The sequence below is a fragment of the Heliconius melpomene genome, chromosome 11 (assembly GCF_056956725.1).
Source record: "Heliconius melpomene rosina isolate 202511_hmr_F chromosome 11, ASM5695672v1, whole genome shotgun sequence".
Lineage (NCBI taxonomy): Eukaryota > Metazoa > Arthropoda > Insecta > Lepidoptera > Nymphalidae > Heliconius > Heliconius melpomene.
Window position 1 is genome coordinate 223471 of NC_140399.1, and position 16054 is coordinate 239524.

At 34.8% G+C, this 16054-nt stretch overlaps 2 protein-coding genes across 3 annotated transcripts; one reads left to right on the forward strand and one right to left on the reverse strand.

The window, feature by feature from the left end:
* Window positions 1–387: 387 nt before the first annotated feature.
* On the forward strand, window positions 388–9388 carry P58IPK (dnaJ homolog subfamily C member P58IPK). The gene is made up of 10 exons (XM_085192603.1): window positions 388–592; window positions 689–799; window positions 1427–1521; window positions 1833–1937; window positions 3541–3741; window positions 5198–5323; window positions 6009–6233; window positions 6592–6709; window positions 7044–7176; window positions 7717–9388. Exons 1-10 carry the CDS (start codon window positions 514–516, stop codon window positions 8000–8002), a joined length of 1479 nt encoding a protein of 492 aa, XP_085048729.1. The 5' UTR covers window positions 388–513; the 3' UTR covers window positions 8003–9388.
* A 549-nt stretch (window positions 9389–9937) lies between these two features.
* LOC146534225 (uncharacterized) lies at window positions 9938–15358 on the reverse strand. 2 transcript variants are annotated; one of them, XM_085192604.1, is made up of 6 exons: window positions 15251–15358; window positions 12945–13107; window positions 12181–12611; window positions 11779–11971; window positions 11194–11373; window positions 9938–10525 (listed from the first exon to the last, which is right to left on the reverse strand). In XM_085192604.1, the coding sequence occupies exons 2-6, from the start codon at window positions 13105–13107 to the stop codon at window positions 10209–10211; spliced, it is 1284 nt and encodes a 427-aa protein (XP_085048730.1). In that variant the 5' UTR covers window positions 15251–15358; the 3' UTR covers window positions 9938–10208. The 2 variants fall into 2 exon arrangements, with proteins under 2 accessions (XP_085048730.1, XP_085048731.1); XM_085192605.1 differs by lacking the exon at window positions 15251–15358 and adding an exon at window positions 13592–13733.
* Between the last annotated feature and the right edge of the window lie 696 nt (window positions 15359–16054).

Consider the following 16054-nt stretch of genomic DNA (forward strand, 5'->3'; position numbering starts at 1 on the left):
TTTAACAAAAGTTTAATAATTAATTTTTATGCAAATTAAAATGTTTTAATTTGGTAAACTGCCATCATTTCTCTCCAAAAATTCCCGCATTTTTCCCTCTAAATTTTACTTTAATCACAACCGTTAATTTATAATAATTTTAATTATGCACTCACTTGTAATTTACGAATATGGAAAATTAAATCATTTAGTAGAATGCGATAAAAAGTAAAAAAAACTTTTTTGGAAAACCCTGTAAAAGCGAAACCGTGTAAAAAAAGTACCGTGTAAATCGGGGGATAAGTGTACTTTCAATTCTTAATCAAATAAGGAAAATGAAATGACGGCTGTTTATTTATAAATATTTTTTGATATCTGTGATGTCACTGTAAAACGTCTGATTTGGACCAATAAGAACAGACCACGAAAAGAGACGAACGAAGGATGGATTGTGGCTCTGTCAAATAATTAGTTTATATTGAAACTACTGCTTTATTCTTAATTAGGTCTGCTATTATAAATTAATTTATAACAATGGACTATCTATCGAATGTAAACTGGAACAAAATCACGCCATGTCTAGTGTTATTAGTTTTAGAAGTTTTATTAGATTGTAAGTGGAGTTTACTTTTCCTATTTTCTTTCATATTTCTAGTAACAATAACATGTTTTGTAAGTGGTAAATAAATGGTAAACATTCGTGGTATAGTTTCAGATTGTGCATCACAAGTAGAAGTTAATAAGCACTTGGAATTAGGCCGGGATTTCCTCGCTCGTGGTCAGCTGTCCGACGCGTTAACACATTATCATGCTGCTGTCGGTGAGTTAAACAGACCTTTCTTCAAATCATAATAAATTCTAAATTATTCCAACACTATTAAAAAAATCAATTTCAAAATATAAATATTTTAAAATCTGTAGCACAAAGGTGATTTGTCTAGATATTTAATCCCTGTCATTATTAATTTATTATTGGCAATCATTTTAAATCTATTTATTACTGACAACAAATATAAGCATATGTTTGCTGTATATTGCTATTACAGCAAAATTAATAATTTTAACATGTTATAATTAATTGAATGTAGGGACAACATGTTCTATTATAAATAGCAATACTTGTGTCTGATTATAATAGAAATAACATATTATTAGAAGTCAGTATTTGGACTAAACATTGTTGGAGCCATTGACAGTATTCTAGACTTGGTTCCCACTCAGGGAAATATTTATATTTAAGTTATTAAAATTTACCTTCTTTGAACAAAAATTGGGCAACTGAAAGTCTTAAGACTATGCTACTGTGTTATGCAAGAAAAATTATGTCATTAAAAAAAAACCTAAGATTAATTAATTTAAAATTATTTTCAACTATTTTATTTTTACTTTCACTTCAAATATGATAAAAACTCAATTAGATTATATGTAAATATCTCTTCTTTTGTAGAGGGTGACCCACACAACTACCTCACATACTTTAAACGAGGTACTGTGTATTATGCACTTGGTAAAGCTAAATTTGCTTTACAGGATTTTACTAAAGTAAGTAATAATAATATTTATTTATATTTAAACACATTCAATACACGAAATCTCTAATATCAAATTTGATATTAGAGAGAGTGATAACTGTGGATTCAATCCAAATAAAAAAAAATCATTTGTAGTACGTTAATATATTATTTTACTTTATTATTATATATTGTTTCTATACATTTATAACAAAATGAACTAATTTTATACAAATTGACCTTCATCCATTCATATATTTTAATGCTATTATACAACACTTACAATTTAAACATAATATAATGTCAAGGTGAAGTAACAACCTTTAAAATTTTTTGTTGTAGGTGTTAGAAATGAAATCTGACTTCACAGCAGCGAGGCTGCACAGAGCCAATGTCTACCTCAAGTTGGCTCAGTATACTGAAGCTAAGAATGATTATTTACAAGTTGTGAGTTATTATTGTTTGGTTTTTTTATAACATGTAGATTTTAGTTTCATTGGAGGGCAATATAGTGCAGTAGGATAGTGCATCAGTGCAAACAATGGTTGAGAGGTCAGGCAAAATAATTATTTCTCTGATTAGGCACAGGAAAGTGCTTAGTTTGAAATTGAGAACAGAGTATCACAATCGCTGTTTGTGGGATACAGAAGATGTAAAAAAACCTAGTATTTTAATAAACTTTAATTACATTATGAAATTTAAAAACTTGAAATGCCTCCAGAATTCGGCTGAAAGTGGGGAACGGAGTGTCTTAACACTAGGTTCCCTCTGCCTACCCTGTTGTGTGCAGGATACTTGTGTGAAACTGAAAAAAAATATAAAAAAACTAGGTATTTTAAATCAATATTTGGAGTAATATTGTATGTGCAGAAATAAAATCATAAATTTTATTGTTGTCTTTACAAATGTCCTTTTTTTGTAGTATATATATTTTTTTATTATAAATAAGGGACTTTCTTATTTCTTCTTCTTCTATTTCTTTCTTCTTATTGGGACTTTCTTGTGCTTTTAACAATACCATTTTTTGGTCATCACCAATTGAATGTAAATTTACAACAGACATCTTACATTAATCAATTTTTTGATTTTCGAGGCTGTTGTGGCATAACTGCACAATGTCACACTGTAAGTGGTTCACCTCCCCCCACTCAGGGATATGAATTTGTTATCTTCACTCTGGTAAAATAAAGTATGATGTTGGCCCTTAACATGCAATGTACTCTTGTCAGTATTTACATTAAATTCCCCTGCCTACCTCTGCCATATGCAGAATAAAATATGAAGCAAAATTTTTATGCCTTTTTTATCAGTAACTAATGTGAATGTTTAAAACGAACAATAGTGATGTAATGAAGCGGTATATTGCTTCAAGTATCAATGATGTTATTGTTCTCAGCCAGATAAGATATGTTTATGACAATGTATTAAATTTTTTACTTTAAAACCACTTTTTTTGTTTAAATTTGCAGTCATTTCGCTATTTTTACTATGAATTAACTGATATGGATGGGTTATACAATATAATGGTTACTTTACTATATCCATAGAAATTACGTCAAGTCCAGTATTTTTTTTATATAGGTACTAGTCCATCTATCTACATAATATGTGGACATTATTTCACTCAGATATTTGAAATGAAAAGAAAATATTCTCAGTCAATTGTGTACATATTTTACTGTTCAGAATATCTTTTGATTTGTAATGCACCATAATTATACCACATTAAATGCAAAAGTTATAAGATTAAATTTTTAACGCCTACGACTGGCCTGCAGGGGCACATCCATGTGGACTGTAAATGCGACAGATTGAGACTTACATTGCCACTCGAAGAAATTAAAGTTTTTCACATAACCATATGCACCACGCCTGAAACAATTAATGTAATAAAAATTCAGTACTTGATGTTTTTCGTCAAAAGCTTTTCATAAAAGCTAGATTTAGGCAGCGTAGTCCTAGACCACGATATTTCTTAAAATTGATGCAAAAATGTAATATGCTGAATCTACTATAATATATGTTCCCTAACTAACAATGATGGCCACAGACGTACGAGGACCCCTACAACGAGGAAGCGGCCACGATGTACCACAGGATAGACCAGCTCTCGGAGGACCTGCGCCTCGCGGAGGCCTACTATCGCGGCCGCGACCACCGCGCCGCCGCCGACCTCGCCACCAGCCTGCTGGAGGCCTCGCCCTGGTCCGCGCTGCTGCGCCAGCTGCGGGCCGAGTGCTATATCGCTATGGTGAGTGTTACACTTCACTACTCTATTATACATTTACTATATCATAGCTATGTAGCTGTGGTGAGTATTGTGCACTACACTATATTTTATTGGTGTACACTACAATAAGCTGCACTACGATATACTGATTAAATGATCATTCACAGTCAATATTTAGCTGAGGTATATGAATTTATTATTATTATTATGAATATAGAATACAGCTCGTTCTACTTGGTGCTAACGTAACTTTCTAATTGTATAAATCGTTTAAGCCATAAAAAAATTAATGATACATTACATTAAATGGCTTCATTAGAACTAAGCAGGACGCCTAAATTTCTGGAAAGTAAGCTTATCCAACAGAGCTTATTTGTAATTTAAGTGTTTTGTCCTTTCATATGGTTTCTACAAGTTTTTACACCAAACTAATCAGCAAAACTAATGCGAATACGAATTAGTAATATACTTTGTATTTAATATTTCTTTCTAAATGTTCAAACCATACGATCTTGAGCGAGATATTAAAAGTTTAATAAATAAATTTGAACACAGTAACGCTGTAGTAAAACAGTTACGGACTCTGAGTTCTGAGGCAGACCAGTCGCGGCGCAGGGGCGTATGTGATGGTAAACAGGCGACAGGTTGTGGGTGCAATTAACACTCTTGGAAATTAAATAGTCAATATTTTCATTTTTTCGCTCTGGTACCGAGGCAACCCGCGGCATTCAGTTCCGTCAACACACAATGACTTTAGAATTTGGCGGAATATGATGAGTTTAAATATAAGGCTCCTTTCTGCATGTAGGCAACCGTGCTACATGCAGATAAGGAATGAAAAATAAATATTAGACTTATAAAAAAACAAAGCCATCTACTGTATATACTGTATTTTAAATGTATTTTAATGCAAAGCGTAATTTAGCAGAACTCTTAACTTATTCGTTGCGGTCTAATTAAGATAACGTTATACGCTTAGTGAATGATCTTACTAATTTCTATGAAAATTATAATTACTTTTATTTAAAAAATACATTTATCACATTTGTAAATGCAATTATATTTTTTTCCATGGATTAATTATTATTAACAAACTTTGGATACATTTTCAATAAATATTAAACTTTGAGAATTTTTAGTTTAGATCTAGAAAATCTTTTTTTAATAATTACATTTGAATCAATAATCTAATATTTATTTTAATTTTATAAATTATAATGGATACGTAAAGCGTATCTATAACATTTTAATTAAAGAAAAAATAAAAAGTTTCACTAGTCTCTCTATATAACTTAGAAAGAGTTGTGCATGAATATCCAAGACATAGTTCCTGAGATTAGTGCGCTCAACCAAACAAAATCTTCAGCTTTGTGATGTAAAATTATTATACATTTATATTTATTTTAACCAAACCAAAAATGTATTTAATTTAATTAAATAATACTTTTATATACATTTATACTTTCATCTATTACAGAACGATCTATTCTCCGCTGTGTCCGACATCCGGTCCGTCAACCGCCTGCAGCAGGACAGCACGGCGGGGTACCTGCGACTCGCCGACTTGTTGTACCAGCTGGGGCACGTCAGTGATGCTTTGAAGGTAAGTGTGGGTTTGAATATATTTTGTTGCGATTTGCCTATATGAGGCCGTCAATTTCGTTTAAATTGAAGGAAAAATTATTTTTTGACATTCTAAGCGATATGCCCACGAAATAATATACAATTGATAAACTTCTTTATTGATCATAAGATCATCAGATCAGATTTATACTTAAAATAATCAACGCAGGAAATTGTTTCCAAAAGCAATCTGATTTATTAATGTCGACGAAAAACGATTACCTTTTAACTTTTCTTGTTCTAAAGTTGACCCTGAATAATTTTTCACTCTTCTAATATTTATTTAATTATTCTAATATTTTTAGCTTCTATTGAACTAAAAATAGCTAATGTTAGGGTAAAGTTAGGGGAAGTTCTCTAAATACTGCTTTCACAGAGAGCCTCTATAGATGTGAGATCACACACATGTAGATGTATGTCCACATGTGAGGATCTACTACATCATACTTCCTCTAAGATTAAAGGGAAAACAAGAACATTTATTTATAAAATATATAAGAAAAAAAAATACCTATTCACCCTTTCAAAGAAAGGGTGAATAGGTATTTTCTAGGCAAGCGTGCACCACCGTAGACCGCATCAACGCTCACCAGACTTGATGCGGTCAAACGCAAACCTATTCCATATAAAAAAAAAAAAAAAAAATATATTTATTATCTTAACAGGAAATCCGCGAATGTCTCAAACTAGATCCAGAACATAAAGAATGTTTTCCACTGTACAAGAAACTTAAGAAAGTTGATAAATTATTGCTTCAATGCGAGGAAAGGAGTGAATCTCGTGACTATCTCGGGTGTGTGGATAGCGCCAACGCGGTGCTGAAGCTGGAGGGGGAGGTGTCGCTGGTCGTGTTTGAGGCTAGGAAGTGGTTGTGTTCATGTTATTCTAAGGTTAGTGATATTTGTTATTTTTTTTTATTTCATACCTTTAACAACAAGTCTCATGTAGACTCCGCTCATATCTGAAATTATCCGCAACTTTTATATTAGAGTTTGTTGCGATTACGGGTGTTTTTATATTTCGGACTTCCTATAATTTCTATTACGACAAATACGGAGCTCCATGATAAAATAAAATAAATGCAAAGCGTGTCGTTGAGCTTTGTAATGACAAATTTCATTTAAATATCGGTAGAGAGTTGGAAAAGGAGTTTCTTAACACTAGGTTCCCTCCCTACCCTGCTGCGGGATACAGCGTGAAGCTATAACAATATTAACAAAATGAATTACTATACATATGTTTTAACAGGAGGAGCTGCACACGGAAGCTCTGGCACAATGCGGCGCTGCGCTGGAAATACAAAAAGATGCGAGAGTGTTGTGTGATCGAGGAGATGCGTTAATAGGATTGGATATGTTTGATGATGGTACGTGGTAGTTTTAGGTTCGATTCCCATGAGGGGAAATTGTTTTCGTTTTCCTACTCTTTTAAGAGAATACTATGTAAAATTTTCAACGCGTAATGTTTAAATTTGAACATCACGGTTTTGAACCTATGCATTTTGGAAGACACCAAGGGTTTTCGCCAATTTGGCTTTATGTAATGTCGATGTTATTTAAAGTAGACATGTAGATTTTGTAAGAAACTGTGAAACACAAAACCTACTCATATTTTACACAACTTATAATTTGTTTTAATTTTACTACTTATAGAAATATATAAATACTTAAATAATTAACAAGTGTTTATACAATTGACAGCGATTCACTCGTTCAAACAAGCCTTAGAGCTGGACGAGGGCTTCCAGAGAGCCAAAGACGGCCTCAGTCGGGCGCAGAAGTTACAGAAACAGTCAGAACAGAGGGACTATTACAAGATACTTGGTGTTAAGAGGTTAGTTATTTTTTTATTTTTCTTTCCCTTATATATTGTGGTGGGCAGAGTAACCTAGTGTTGAGACACTGTTTACCACTTTTCTTCGTGTTTAAGGTATGTGTGTTTATTGAGTGGCGGAACTTAACGTCGCGATTTGTCTTGTTACCAGAGCGAACTCATTACCCACACAGGCACATACTGGTCCACTGTCACACTCTGATTTCATTTATGATAGCTAGATGTTGGTTAAATGGATGATATGCCTTTTACAAAAACGTGGGTACGGACGTTTTCCAATATATGACTGAAATATGTTATAATCATCCATCAGACATGTCCACCCACGCTGGGCGCTTAGGGCGTCACAGTCGCCTAATGCTCCCTAAAAATAGCCTATATTGTAGAGACATCTAAAAATTATAACAATCCTTGCATTAGTTATGAGTTCTTGAAAAACAAATGTTTTTTGGCTACCGCTTCATCGATGGTGCTGTCATGACATGGTTAAAGATGTTACTCTGCTACTTGACTAATGTCCTAATTGTCTTGACTCCCCAGAACGGCCAGCAAGCAGGAGATCGTGAAGGCGTACCGGCGCGCGGCGCAGAAGTGGCACCCTGACAACTTCCAGGGGGCGGAGAAAAAGCTGGCGGAGAAGAAGTTCATTGACATCGCGGCCGCCAAGGAGGTGCTCACGGACGCCGAAAAGCGCGCGCAGTTCGACGCCGGCGCCGACCCCCTGGACCCCGACCAGCAGCACCAGGCCCACAGCCCCTTCCACGGCCAGCCTTTCCACCACTTCCAACACGGCTCGCCCTTCCAGTTCAAGTTCCACTTCAACTGACACCCCACCCCTCCCCTTTCCCCGTCACATATTTAACTAACTAAGCGTGAACTCTAATAACAAATTCTTTTTTTTTAAATCATCTTTGTTGATTGACATAATTTAATTTGAACTTTTCAACATTTAAACTTATATATTGTGACAAGCAAAATGACTTTTCTAGTTCAATTTTTATTTAAATTAGCATAAACTCGGCTATTTTTTTTGTATTGTCACGTATAAAATATTTAATTTAAAATCAGTTTGATTTTATAAAAAAAATATCGAGCTTTTTTAAATTAAAATAACTTATTTTGTATTATCCAGTTTTTAAAAAAAACTTCTAAGTATAACTATGCTTTATTGAATTGCCATAATAATAAAATATGCATTGGAAAGTTTATCATTTACTAATAAATATAATTAATTTCAAAGTACAGAATTTTGAATAATATTTCAAAAAAGATTTGATCTTCTTATTCACTTCATTTTTTAAATAATATATTATATAAAATATATAAATTATTCCATAGATTATAAATGTATACAGATAATAAATACCTAACCACTAATATATATTTGCCTCACAAATGTTGCCAGTTTCGCTTACAGCTAGTCTTCTATTGTACAGATTATAAATATATTTATTTTATGATAACACAACAAATAAAACAGATACCTATATTCATAATTTTATCTCTTCTCTTTGTAATTTATATAATTATTATTTCTTTATTTTAAGAAATTTAAATTTTAAAAACTTTCCCGATGTGCCTTTCACGATGTATCTTGGTCAAAACAATAATTAAAATATCGCAAAAATCACAAAATAATCTATTTTTTGTGCCAAATATTGTTTTTATACATAATTTAGTTGAAAGGCACCTTTAACCGACTGCGGCCGCACGAGGTAATGTTTTTGTATTTTCAAATAATATTGTAGTATCGAGGAATAGACTGCACTCGTAGATTAGATGCGATACTAAATATTATTTGGAAATTATATATTTTTTTTGTAAATAATTTTCCACTCTATACTGTCTAAGATTTATAAATTTAGTACAGCAGTACTTTAAAGTGATTTTTTTCAGGGTAGGCAGAGAGAACTTAGTGACAAGACATTATGTCTTATACTCCGCCCAGTTTCGAGACATGGCGAGTTCTATAGTGGAACTGCCGCGTTTTATTTTACAAGAGTTTGTTGTTGTTGAATTGAACCTATGACCATCGCGTGTATAATTAGACAGTGTCCTACGACGTTGTTTAATTTTTTTAACTTGTTTAGACAAGTATTGGCTATAAAGTGGAAAATTGTACGTCGTTTTTATAAATATTTATTTTAAGTTATTGTCGTTGTGATTTAAACCCAACATTGTAAATATTTTAGAATTATAAGGATTTATCAAAGTTTGCCGTTTTATTTTCTGTTTCTTATTGTGTGTTTAGCAAACTGTCCTCTTACCTTAAAAACTTTATTTATGTAAGCTATAATTTTTTAACTTCACGCTCTATAAAGAACGATGCAGCGTAGACGGAGGGATTATTACTGTAGTGTTAAGACACTTTCATTTCCCACTTTACGCCGGCCAATTAGGAGGCGGAAATCTACACCGCCCTGTACTTTGTTTCCAGAGCAAAATAATTAAAATATTTTCATAACCTGTCGCTCGCTTGTGCCGCTGCTCTAAAACTGACCTATGTGCCACGACTGGCTTCAAAATTTATAAAACAGGATGAACAAATATTTTCATATTCTATTCTATATTTTCCAGTAAAAATGGAAGTAATAAATTAAGTTCCTAAAAAGAAAAGGATAAATTATTTTTTTCATGATTAAATTAATGATCTAAAATAGTTCATTATGCTTCGCAAGTTTTTTTGATATAATTATTTACAATCCGGGCGCAACTAGCGCAGGGCGGACACTGCGGCATCACCTAATTAAAGTCTTCTGTGGCTTTTTCTCACATATGTTTATTTAGCAATCAGTCTTAATTATATTACAGTCGAAATACTGACAGTTTTATTTAATATAACATTTTAAGTATTTTTTATGTTAGCTAAATAAATTACGTTACAGGCTTTTTATAAAAAAAGTATAGTATAGTATAGTATAGTAGTTTTAAAATTTAATATCTAATAAGCCATTTTATGTACAATACGAGTCTTTTGGTAATAAATGAATAATATTAAATATTTTTTTCACAATATAAATACAACTTATTGATTAGTCTTCCCACAACAATTTGGACTTCCGTTTCTCTCTCAATTGTCTCGAAATCCTTTCAATTTCGTTGCTGATCTTCCCTTTGTCGTCTTCCTTCTGACAAATGTACTTGTATTGTATAGAGCAGTCGCTCCCTCGATAGGTATAGGTATTGCGGGCCGGGTCTAGAACCAGTGCTAAACAACGACCCTCGCCCGGGATGGATGTCATGGTGGAGTTGGAGGTGTTTGGTGTGTTGGAGGTCTCGACCGGTCGCGCTGAATGTGACCAGATCCAGAGTAGTCCAGGATTGAGACCGCCCGTCCAGAAGTCGCTGCCTGTTTAGTGAATTTGAAAGTAAAAAAAAAAACAATTTAATATGTAAAAGAAATTAAATTATGGAGAATATACGGGTTCTTGGGAAACGAAAAAAAGAGAACAGACGATGAACTATGGCATTTATAGACGCTGTTCCACTACGCTACGAGGGCTGGACGTGGACTCATTAAATTTTATTTTCAATTAAAAGAGCACAAACAAAGTTACCACAATAAATAAGATATCTTTTACATAACACAGAGTAGGCAGAGGAAACGGAGTAGTAAGACACTCCGTTCGAAATTTTCGAATGGTTCAATCGAGCGTAGTGATACACTGTTTCACAGCGCCATTAGTCACGGGAATTAGTATGTAGATGTATATGTTCAGTGTTTTATCCAAAGTTAAAGCAAAAAAGACAAGCTTTTTTTCAAGTAGCGTAAGCAGCGCGAACCAGGAAAGCTAGAGCTAAGATACTTTGTTATGCCCATAAAGATATTAAAATTTCGCGGTTTCCGCCGAACTTTACCTCGTTACCAGAGCAAGGAAACTATCATCATCACCTCCTCCAGTGGGAATCGAAACCACAACCTTCACGTTTACAATCACAGGCTTCTGCCTCTGTGTCACTGTATTCATTAAGACTAAGTTAAGGTATAAAATGTATAAAATATATAAAAGTTTCAACCTTTAAGTTTTGGATCCGACAGCAGCTTGCTATACACCACTCGCGTCTGCTTGGCGTCCGTGAGCTCCAGTAAGGCAGCAACGTGCTTCCTGCAGGCCAGCGAGGCCCCCTTCCAGTCTGCAGCTTCCCCGAACAAGTAGCACGATTTTCCTATACGTGTGAAGTTCTTAGCGCAGGGATCTAGGGGAGAAAAGCTATATAAAATATCATATTATAACAACAATCAACAGCGGCGTTAAGTTCCGCCACAACACCCGCTCCCACTGTCGACCCTTCTGTATCATATGCACGATACAGCGTGAAGCTGAAAAAATACTATAAGTAGATACTACGACCTACGTACGAGTACAACTAACTAACCTACGAGTACCTACTTAGGACAATACTAAAATATAAATTTTATGGACCGCAACAGCCATATTCGGGATACAGCAAGAAGCTAAAAGGAGTACCAGTTATTGAAATGAAGATTTTCATGACTTTCTTAATAATGGCCATGTTTAAAGTGACTAAAAGGAATGTACCATTATTAAAAGAATTATGTTTATATCTAAATAACTCTACAAATTATGAAGCATATCTCACCAGGCTTAGCCTCAGCACCGGCTACAAGATAGTGGACATTATCTTCCATCTTCCGCAACCTCTTCTCCATGAGGTCGACGCGGTACACTAGCTTCTCGATGGCGCCCAACAAGTACAGATCTGTCTCTGATACTTGTTTCTGTGGAGATGAGGGCTCGTCCACACGGTCTGATGCTGGACGTGGTGGACTTGGCTGTAAGGTTTTCTTAAGGTCATAAAAGTGTACGTATATTGAAGTGTTTTTCCACATTTTTAAATCCAACACGGCACTCTGGATAACCAAACCAATACCCTACGTAGGATGTAGGATTTAAATCTTGCAACTATCACAGCGTTTATAACTACCTTTATAACTATCTATGCTTAAAGTGTGACTTAACTCAATATGAAAGAAGTACTCACATAGCTAGGCTTGTACTTGTCTTGATGAGGCTTGGGAGGTCTATTCACGATCTTGCTCACACCTGGTGGAGTGTACTGCAGTGTCTCCCACTCCTTGTAACTCTGAGGTGAGCTCCCGTATCCTTGGTACACTTGCCCCGGGTACTGCGAGATACGGCCTTGGTTCACAGTATTTACCTCCTGGGAGTTCAAGGATAGCTTCTCGTTTTGGGACATTGGCTTATTAGGTTTTAGATTTTGATTTGGTGCAAGACCTAATTTGGATATTTTTTGGTCTGGATTTAGAGTGTAAGTTTTGTTATTTTGGTTTGGGCTGTAATGCATGGGGGTGAAGTGGGGTACAGGCGGGAGCGGCGGAGGTGACAGGTAAGGCGTGTCTATACGCTCTGTCACGTAATAGCCTTTTGATGGCGGTAAGGCCATGATTCGACCTGTAATTGGTTAAAATAGGGTTCAATTATTATTATTAGCCAGATATTTTAATTAATATGATAATTACTGATTAAAGGATCTCCTTTTTTATTTATTCCCGAAAATATAGTACATTTACCTGATATCTTATTTATTGGGAACTCATTAGGCCCAGTCGCGACGCATTGGTACTGCGTCTTACTTTAAAAGAGGATTCGATATCTACTCGGGGAAATCATTTATTTTAATTTTCTTGAAAATCAAAGACCTAAAGAAACTTATGAAACTTACGTTATAGATGATACAAAAATATGAAACAAAATAATTAAATGTTTGTTAAAAGGTATCCTTACCGTGTCTCCCGGATGTGGTGGCGACGGCCCAGTCCTCCAGCGCTAAGCCCCATGGACCTACATCTGCAGGTTCGCAGGTGTCCTCGGATATGTCAGATAATGTTGAATTTTCAGAATTCACGATTCCCAATAATAGAGCTATTCCTACCATAAATAGCGCCATCTGAAAATACAAATATACTTAATTGGTTTTTTTATTTTTTAAATAAATAAAGCATACCTATATGCAAATGAGAAATCATTCGTATTTCATATACATTCTGCGGGCTGGTCTATAGGTACGCTAAAGTTTCTGAAAATATTTGTGTCAACTATCAACGTGTGCGGGTCTAATAAGAATTTATTATATTTTTGAAATTAATACTTTTCTAAGTGTGGATTAATATCTACACTTAGGAAAGAAAACACATACATACGTACATACAGACAGCTTCACGCCGTATCCATAGCGTCCATTGTCATCAACCTCATCATACATGCCCTCCGGGGGTCCTCATGCTTTTGTACTTGTTGTGTTTTTTGTAGGTAGATATATTTTTAGAAAACTTTTAAAAATTTGAATCTAGCGGGATTTATTCCAAGTTGCTTGGCAAGGATGTGTGGTTTAATAGTAGATTTTTTCTCATATATATATATATGTTGCCTACATTATAAACTTATTGCTAAGACGTTCCGTTTCCCAGATTTCGCTTAATTTTCGAGACATTGAACATTGCGAGTGGTAATCGCATCCACAACAGTCCCGTGCAGCTGCGCGCGAACATTCAAAATACTCGTATCAAATCTCAAACTGAATAACCGGCAAAATAAAAATACAAGTTATTTCACAATAGCTCACGGATGCGCTAACATTACTTCAACAAAGACAATGCGTTGTTCTTGTACTACTTCACTGCTGACACGCGTTCGCGGATCTACTTAGACGTTATGTAAGTCCTGTGCAATATAACTACGTCATAAGTGCCTATTCAAATTTGCAATAACTCCATCTTATGCATAAATAATGAGTCATTATTTTAGAGGTCAGTCAGTGGTGGCGCAGGGGCACAAGCGTGCGGCTGTAATCTCAACAGGATGTGGGTTCAATTTCCATTCCAGGAATTAAAATATTTATGAAGATAAGCATTATTGGCATAAAAAATCCTTGACTAGGAACCTTCTTCTTGACTAAATAAACGTACACATCAGATTCCAGATAAATAGAAATATTATAAAGCTAAAGTTTATTTGGTTGAATTCGTGAATGTCAAGAACTACTGGTGAATATAAACCAGTTTGTGTTACTCTTAATCATTTCAATTTGAATACACGAGCGAAGCCGCAGGCTAAGCTATACAAGGACACATCTCAATGTTTGTGTCAGCAGAGGTCACGGGCTCACGGCTGACGCGACTGCCGTAGTTGCGTAACGGAGAAAGTGGTCGGACGTAAACAAGTATACGATTTCTCTCATCCGCTTACCGCCTCATGACTGTGAGGCGTTCCCGAGGATGACGTGAGCGTCAGCCGCCTACAGGCACAGGATGCTGCTTTCGCCATTATATTAGTTAGTTTTGGACGTTTCTTCAATTATTTTAAATATTGCCTGTAGTTTTATATGGATATCTCATTATGAATTAGTTACAAGAAGATACTACAACTATCCCCACGCGAGGGGATGAAATATCTATTTATATTTCCATTTTTCGCGCTGGTGTCGAGGCAAAAGCGCGGCGTTGAGATTCACCACTCAACACGCAATGCCCCCAAGGATTCGGCGGAAAGTGGGGAACGGAGTACCTTAACACTTGGTTCCCTCTGCCTACACTGCTGTGCGCGGGATACAGCGTGAAGCTGATTTAGTTTAATTTATTTTATATTTGCAATGTCTAAAATGATAAAAATATTAAGCAATATTTAGTAATTAATCACAAACATTATAACTAGAGACTTTTTAAAGATATTGCGATTCACTTACGGAATCCAACGTCCCACTTTGTATTTCTAGTAATACTTAGACCAGAAGTATTCTCATATATAGTACCTATATACGGAACAATTGTATTTATTATTGAATAAAGCGACTAATAAATAAAAAAAATCGAATAAATTACAACGACTTCCTTCTTAGTAAGTAAAATTCCTTGCCCCTATAACAACATTCATTCCAATCAACTTTGAGTTCCGTCACCTACAATCCCTCCAAATATTCGGCGGAAAATGGGAAACGGAGTGTCTTAACACTAGGTTACTTCTGCCTACCATGCTGCGTGCGGGATACAGCGTGATATCAGATTTATTTTATTTTTAATAATCAACAAACCTACCTTTAGTAACGCCGAAGTAAAAAAGCAGCTCTCTCGTAAGTACACTCGTATAAAATAACAACTTTTACTTGACGCGACACGTTCACTGGCTCTGCGTGTTACACACTCACTGGGAAGTGGGAAGTGAATACTTTCTGTGTCCTACCACTAATACCACCACTTTAAATTTTATATATGCTTGTAAATCATTATAAAGAAGCCATTATTGTGCAATGATTCTACACGCAATTGTAGCGGGTTTGATTTCCACTCGGTCTGGAATATATAATTCTTTTCTTTAGCACGGTCATGTAATCAAATAAATATGTCTTTAAATCGCCAAACCAGGTGTAATGTGAAAAACACTTCTTAATTTTAGGTTCTTTCTGTTTTCTGGAATCAAATCATTATTTTCTTATATAAAGAAATACGTCAGTCATACTTTGAAGTATTTCGAGACTAAATTCATCATTTACTCTATTTCGTCGATTTTCCTTTCATTTAACGAAATTTTGAACTGAATGCGGAACCTAACACCGTTCAGCTTGTCCTATAAAATAACCACCTATATCACAATGTGACTTATATCAAGTGGTATTTGAATCCATACTCATCGCACTCAGTCTCCACTGGGCAACTCTGACATCATACTTTTATTAATTACCCTTTTTTTAATTTGTCAAATTATAAAATTTTACAAGTGAATGTACTTAACTTTGCAGCTTTCGCGAGAAATATCTTTAGAGAAAGCTCGTTTAGTATCTATACTAATATTATAAAGTTAAAGAGTTTATTTAGTTGAACACGTTGGTCTACTGGACAGGA

Coding starts and splice junctions, on each gene's coding strand:
- LOC146534225 (XM_085192604.1), bottom strand. CDS start 13,107: ATGGCGCTATTTATGGTAGGAATAGCTCTATTATTGGGAATCGTGAAT. Junction 12,612..12,944: donor CACCACATCCGGGAGACACG/GTAAGGATACCT, acceptor AACCAATTACAG/GTCGAATCATGGCCTTACCG. Junction 11,374..11,778: donor CGGTGCTGAGGCTAAGCCTG/GTGAGATATGCT, acceptor TTTCTCCCCTAG/ATCCCTGCGCTAAGAACTTC.
- P58IPK (XM_085192603.1), top strand. CDS start 514: ATGGACTATCTATCGAATGTAAACTGGAACAAAATCACGCCATGTCTA. Junction 1,522..1,832: donor CTTTACAGGATTTTACTAAA/GTAAGTAATAAT, acceptor TTTTTGTTGTAG/GTGTTAGAAATGAAATCTGA. Junction 6,710..7,043: donor ATTGGATATGTTTGATGATG/GTACGTGGTAGT, acceptor TACAATTGACAG/CGATTCACTCGTTCAAACAA.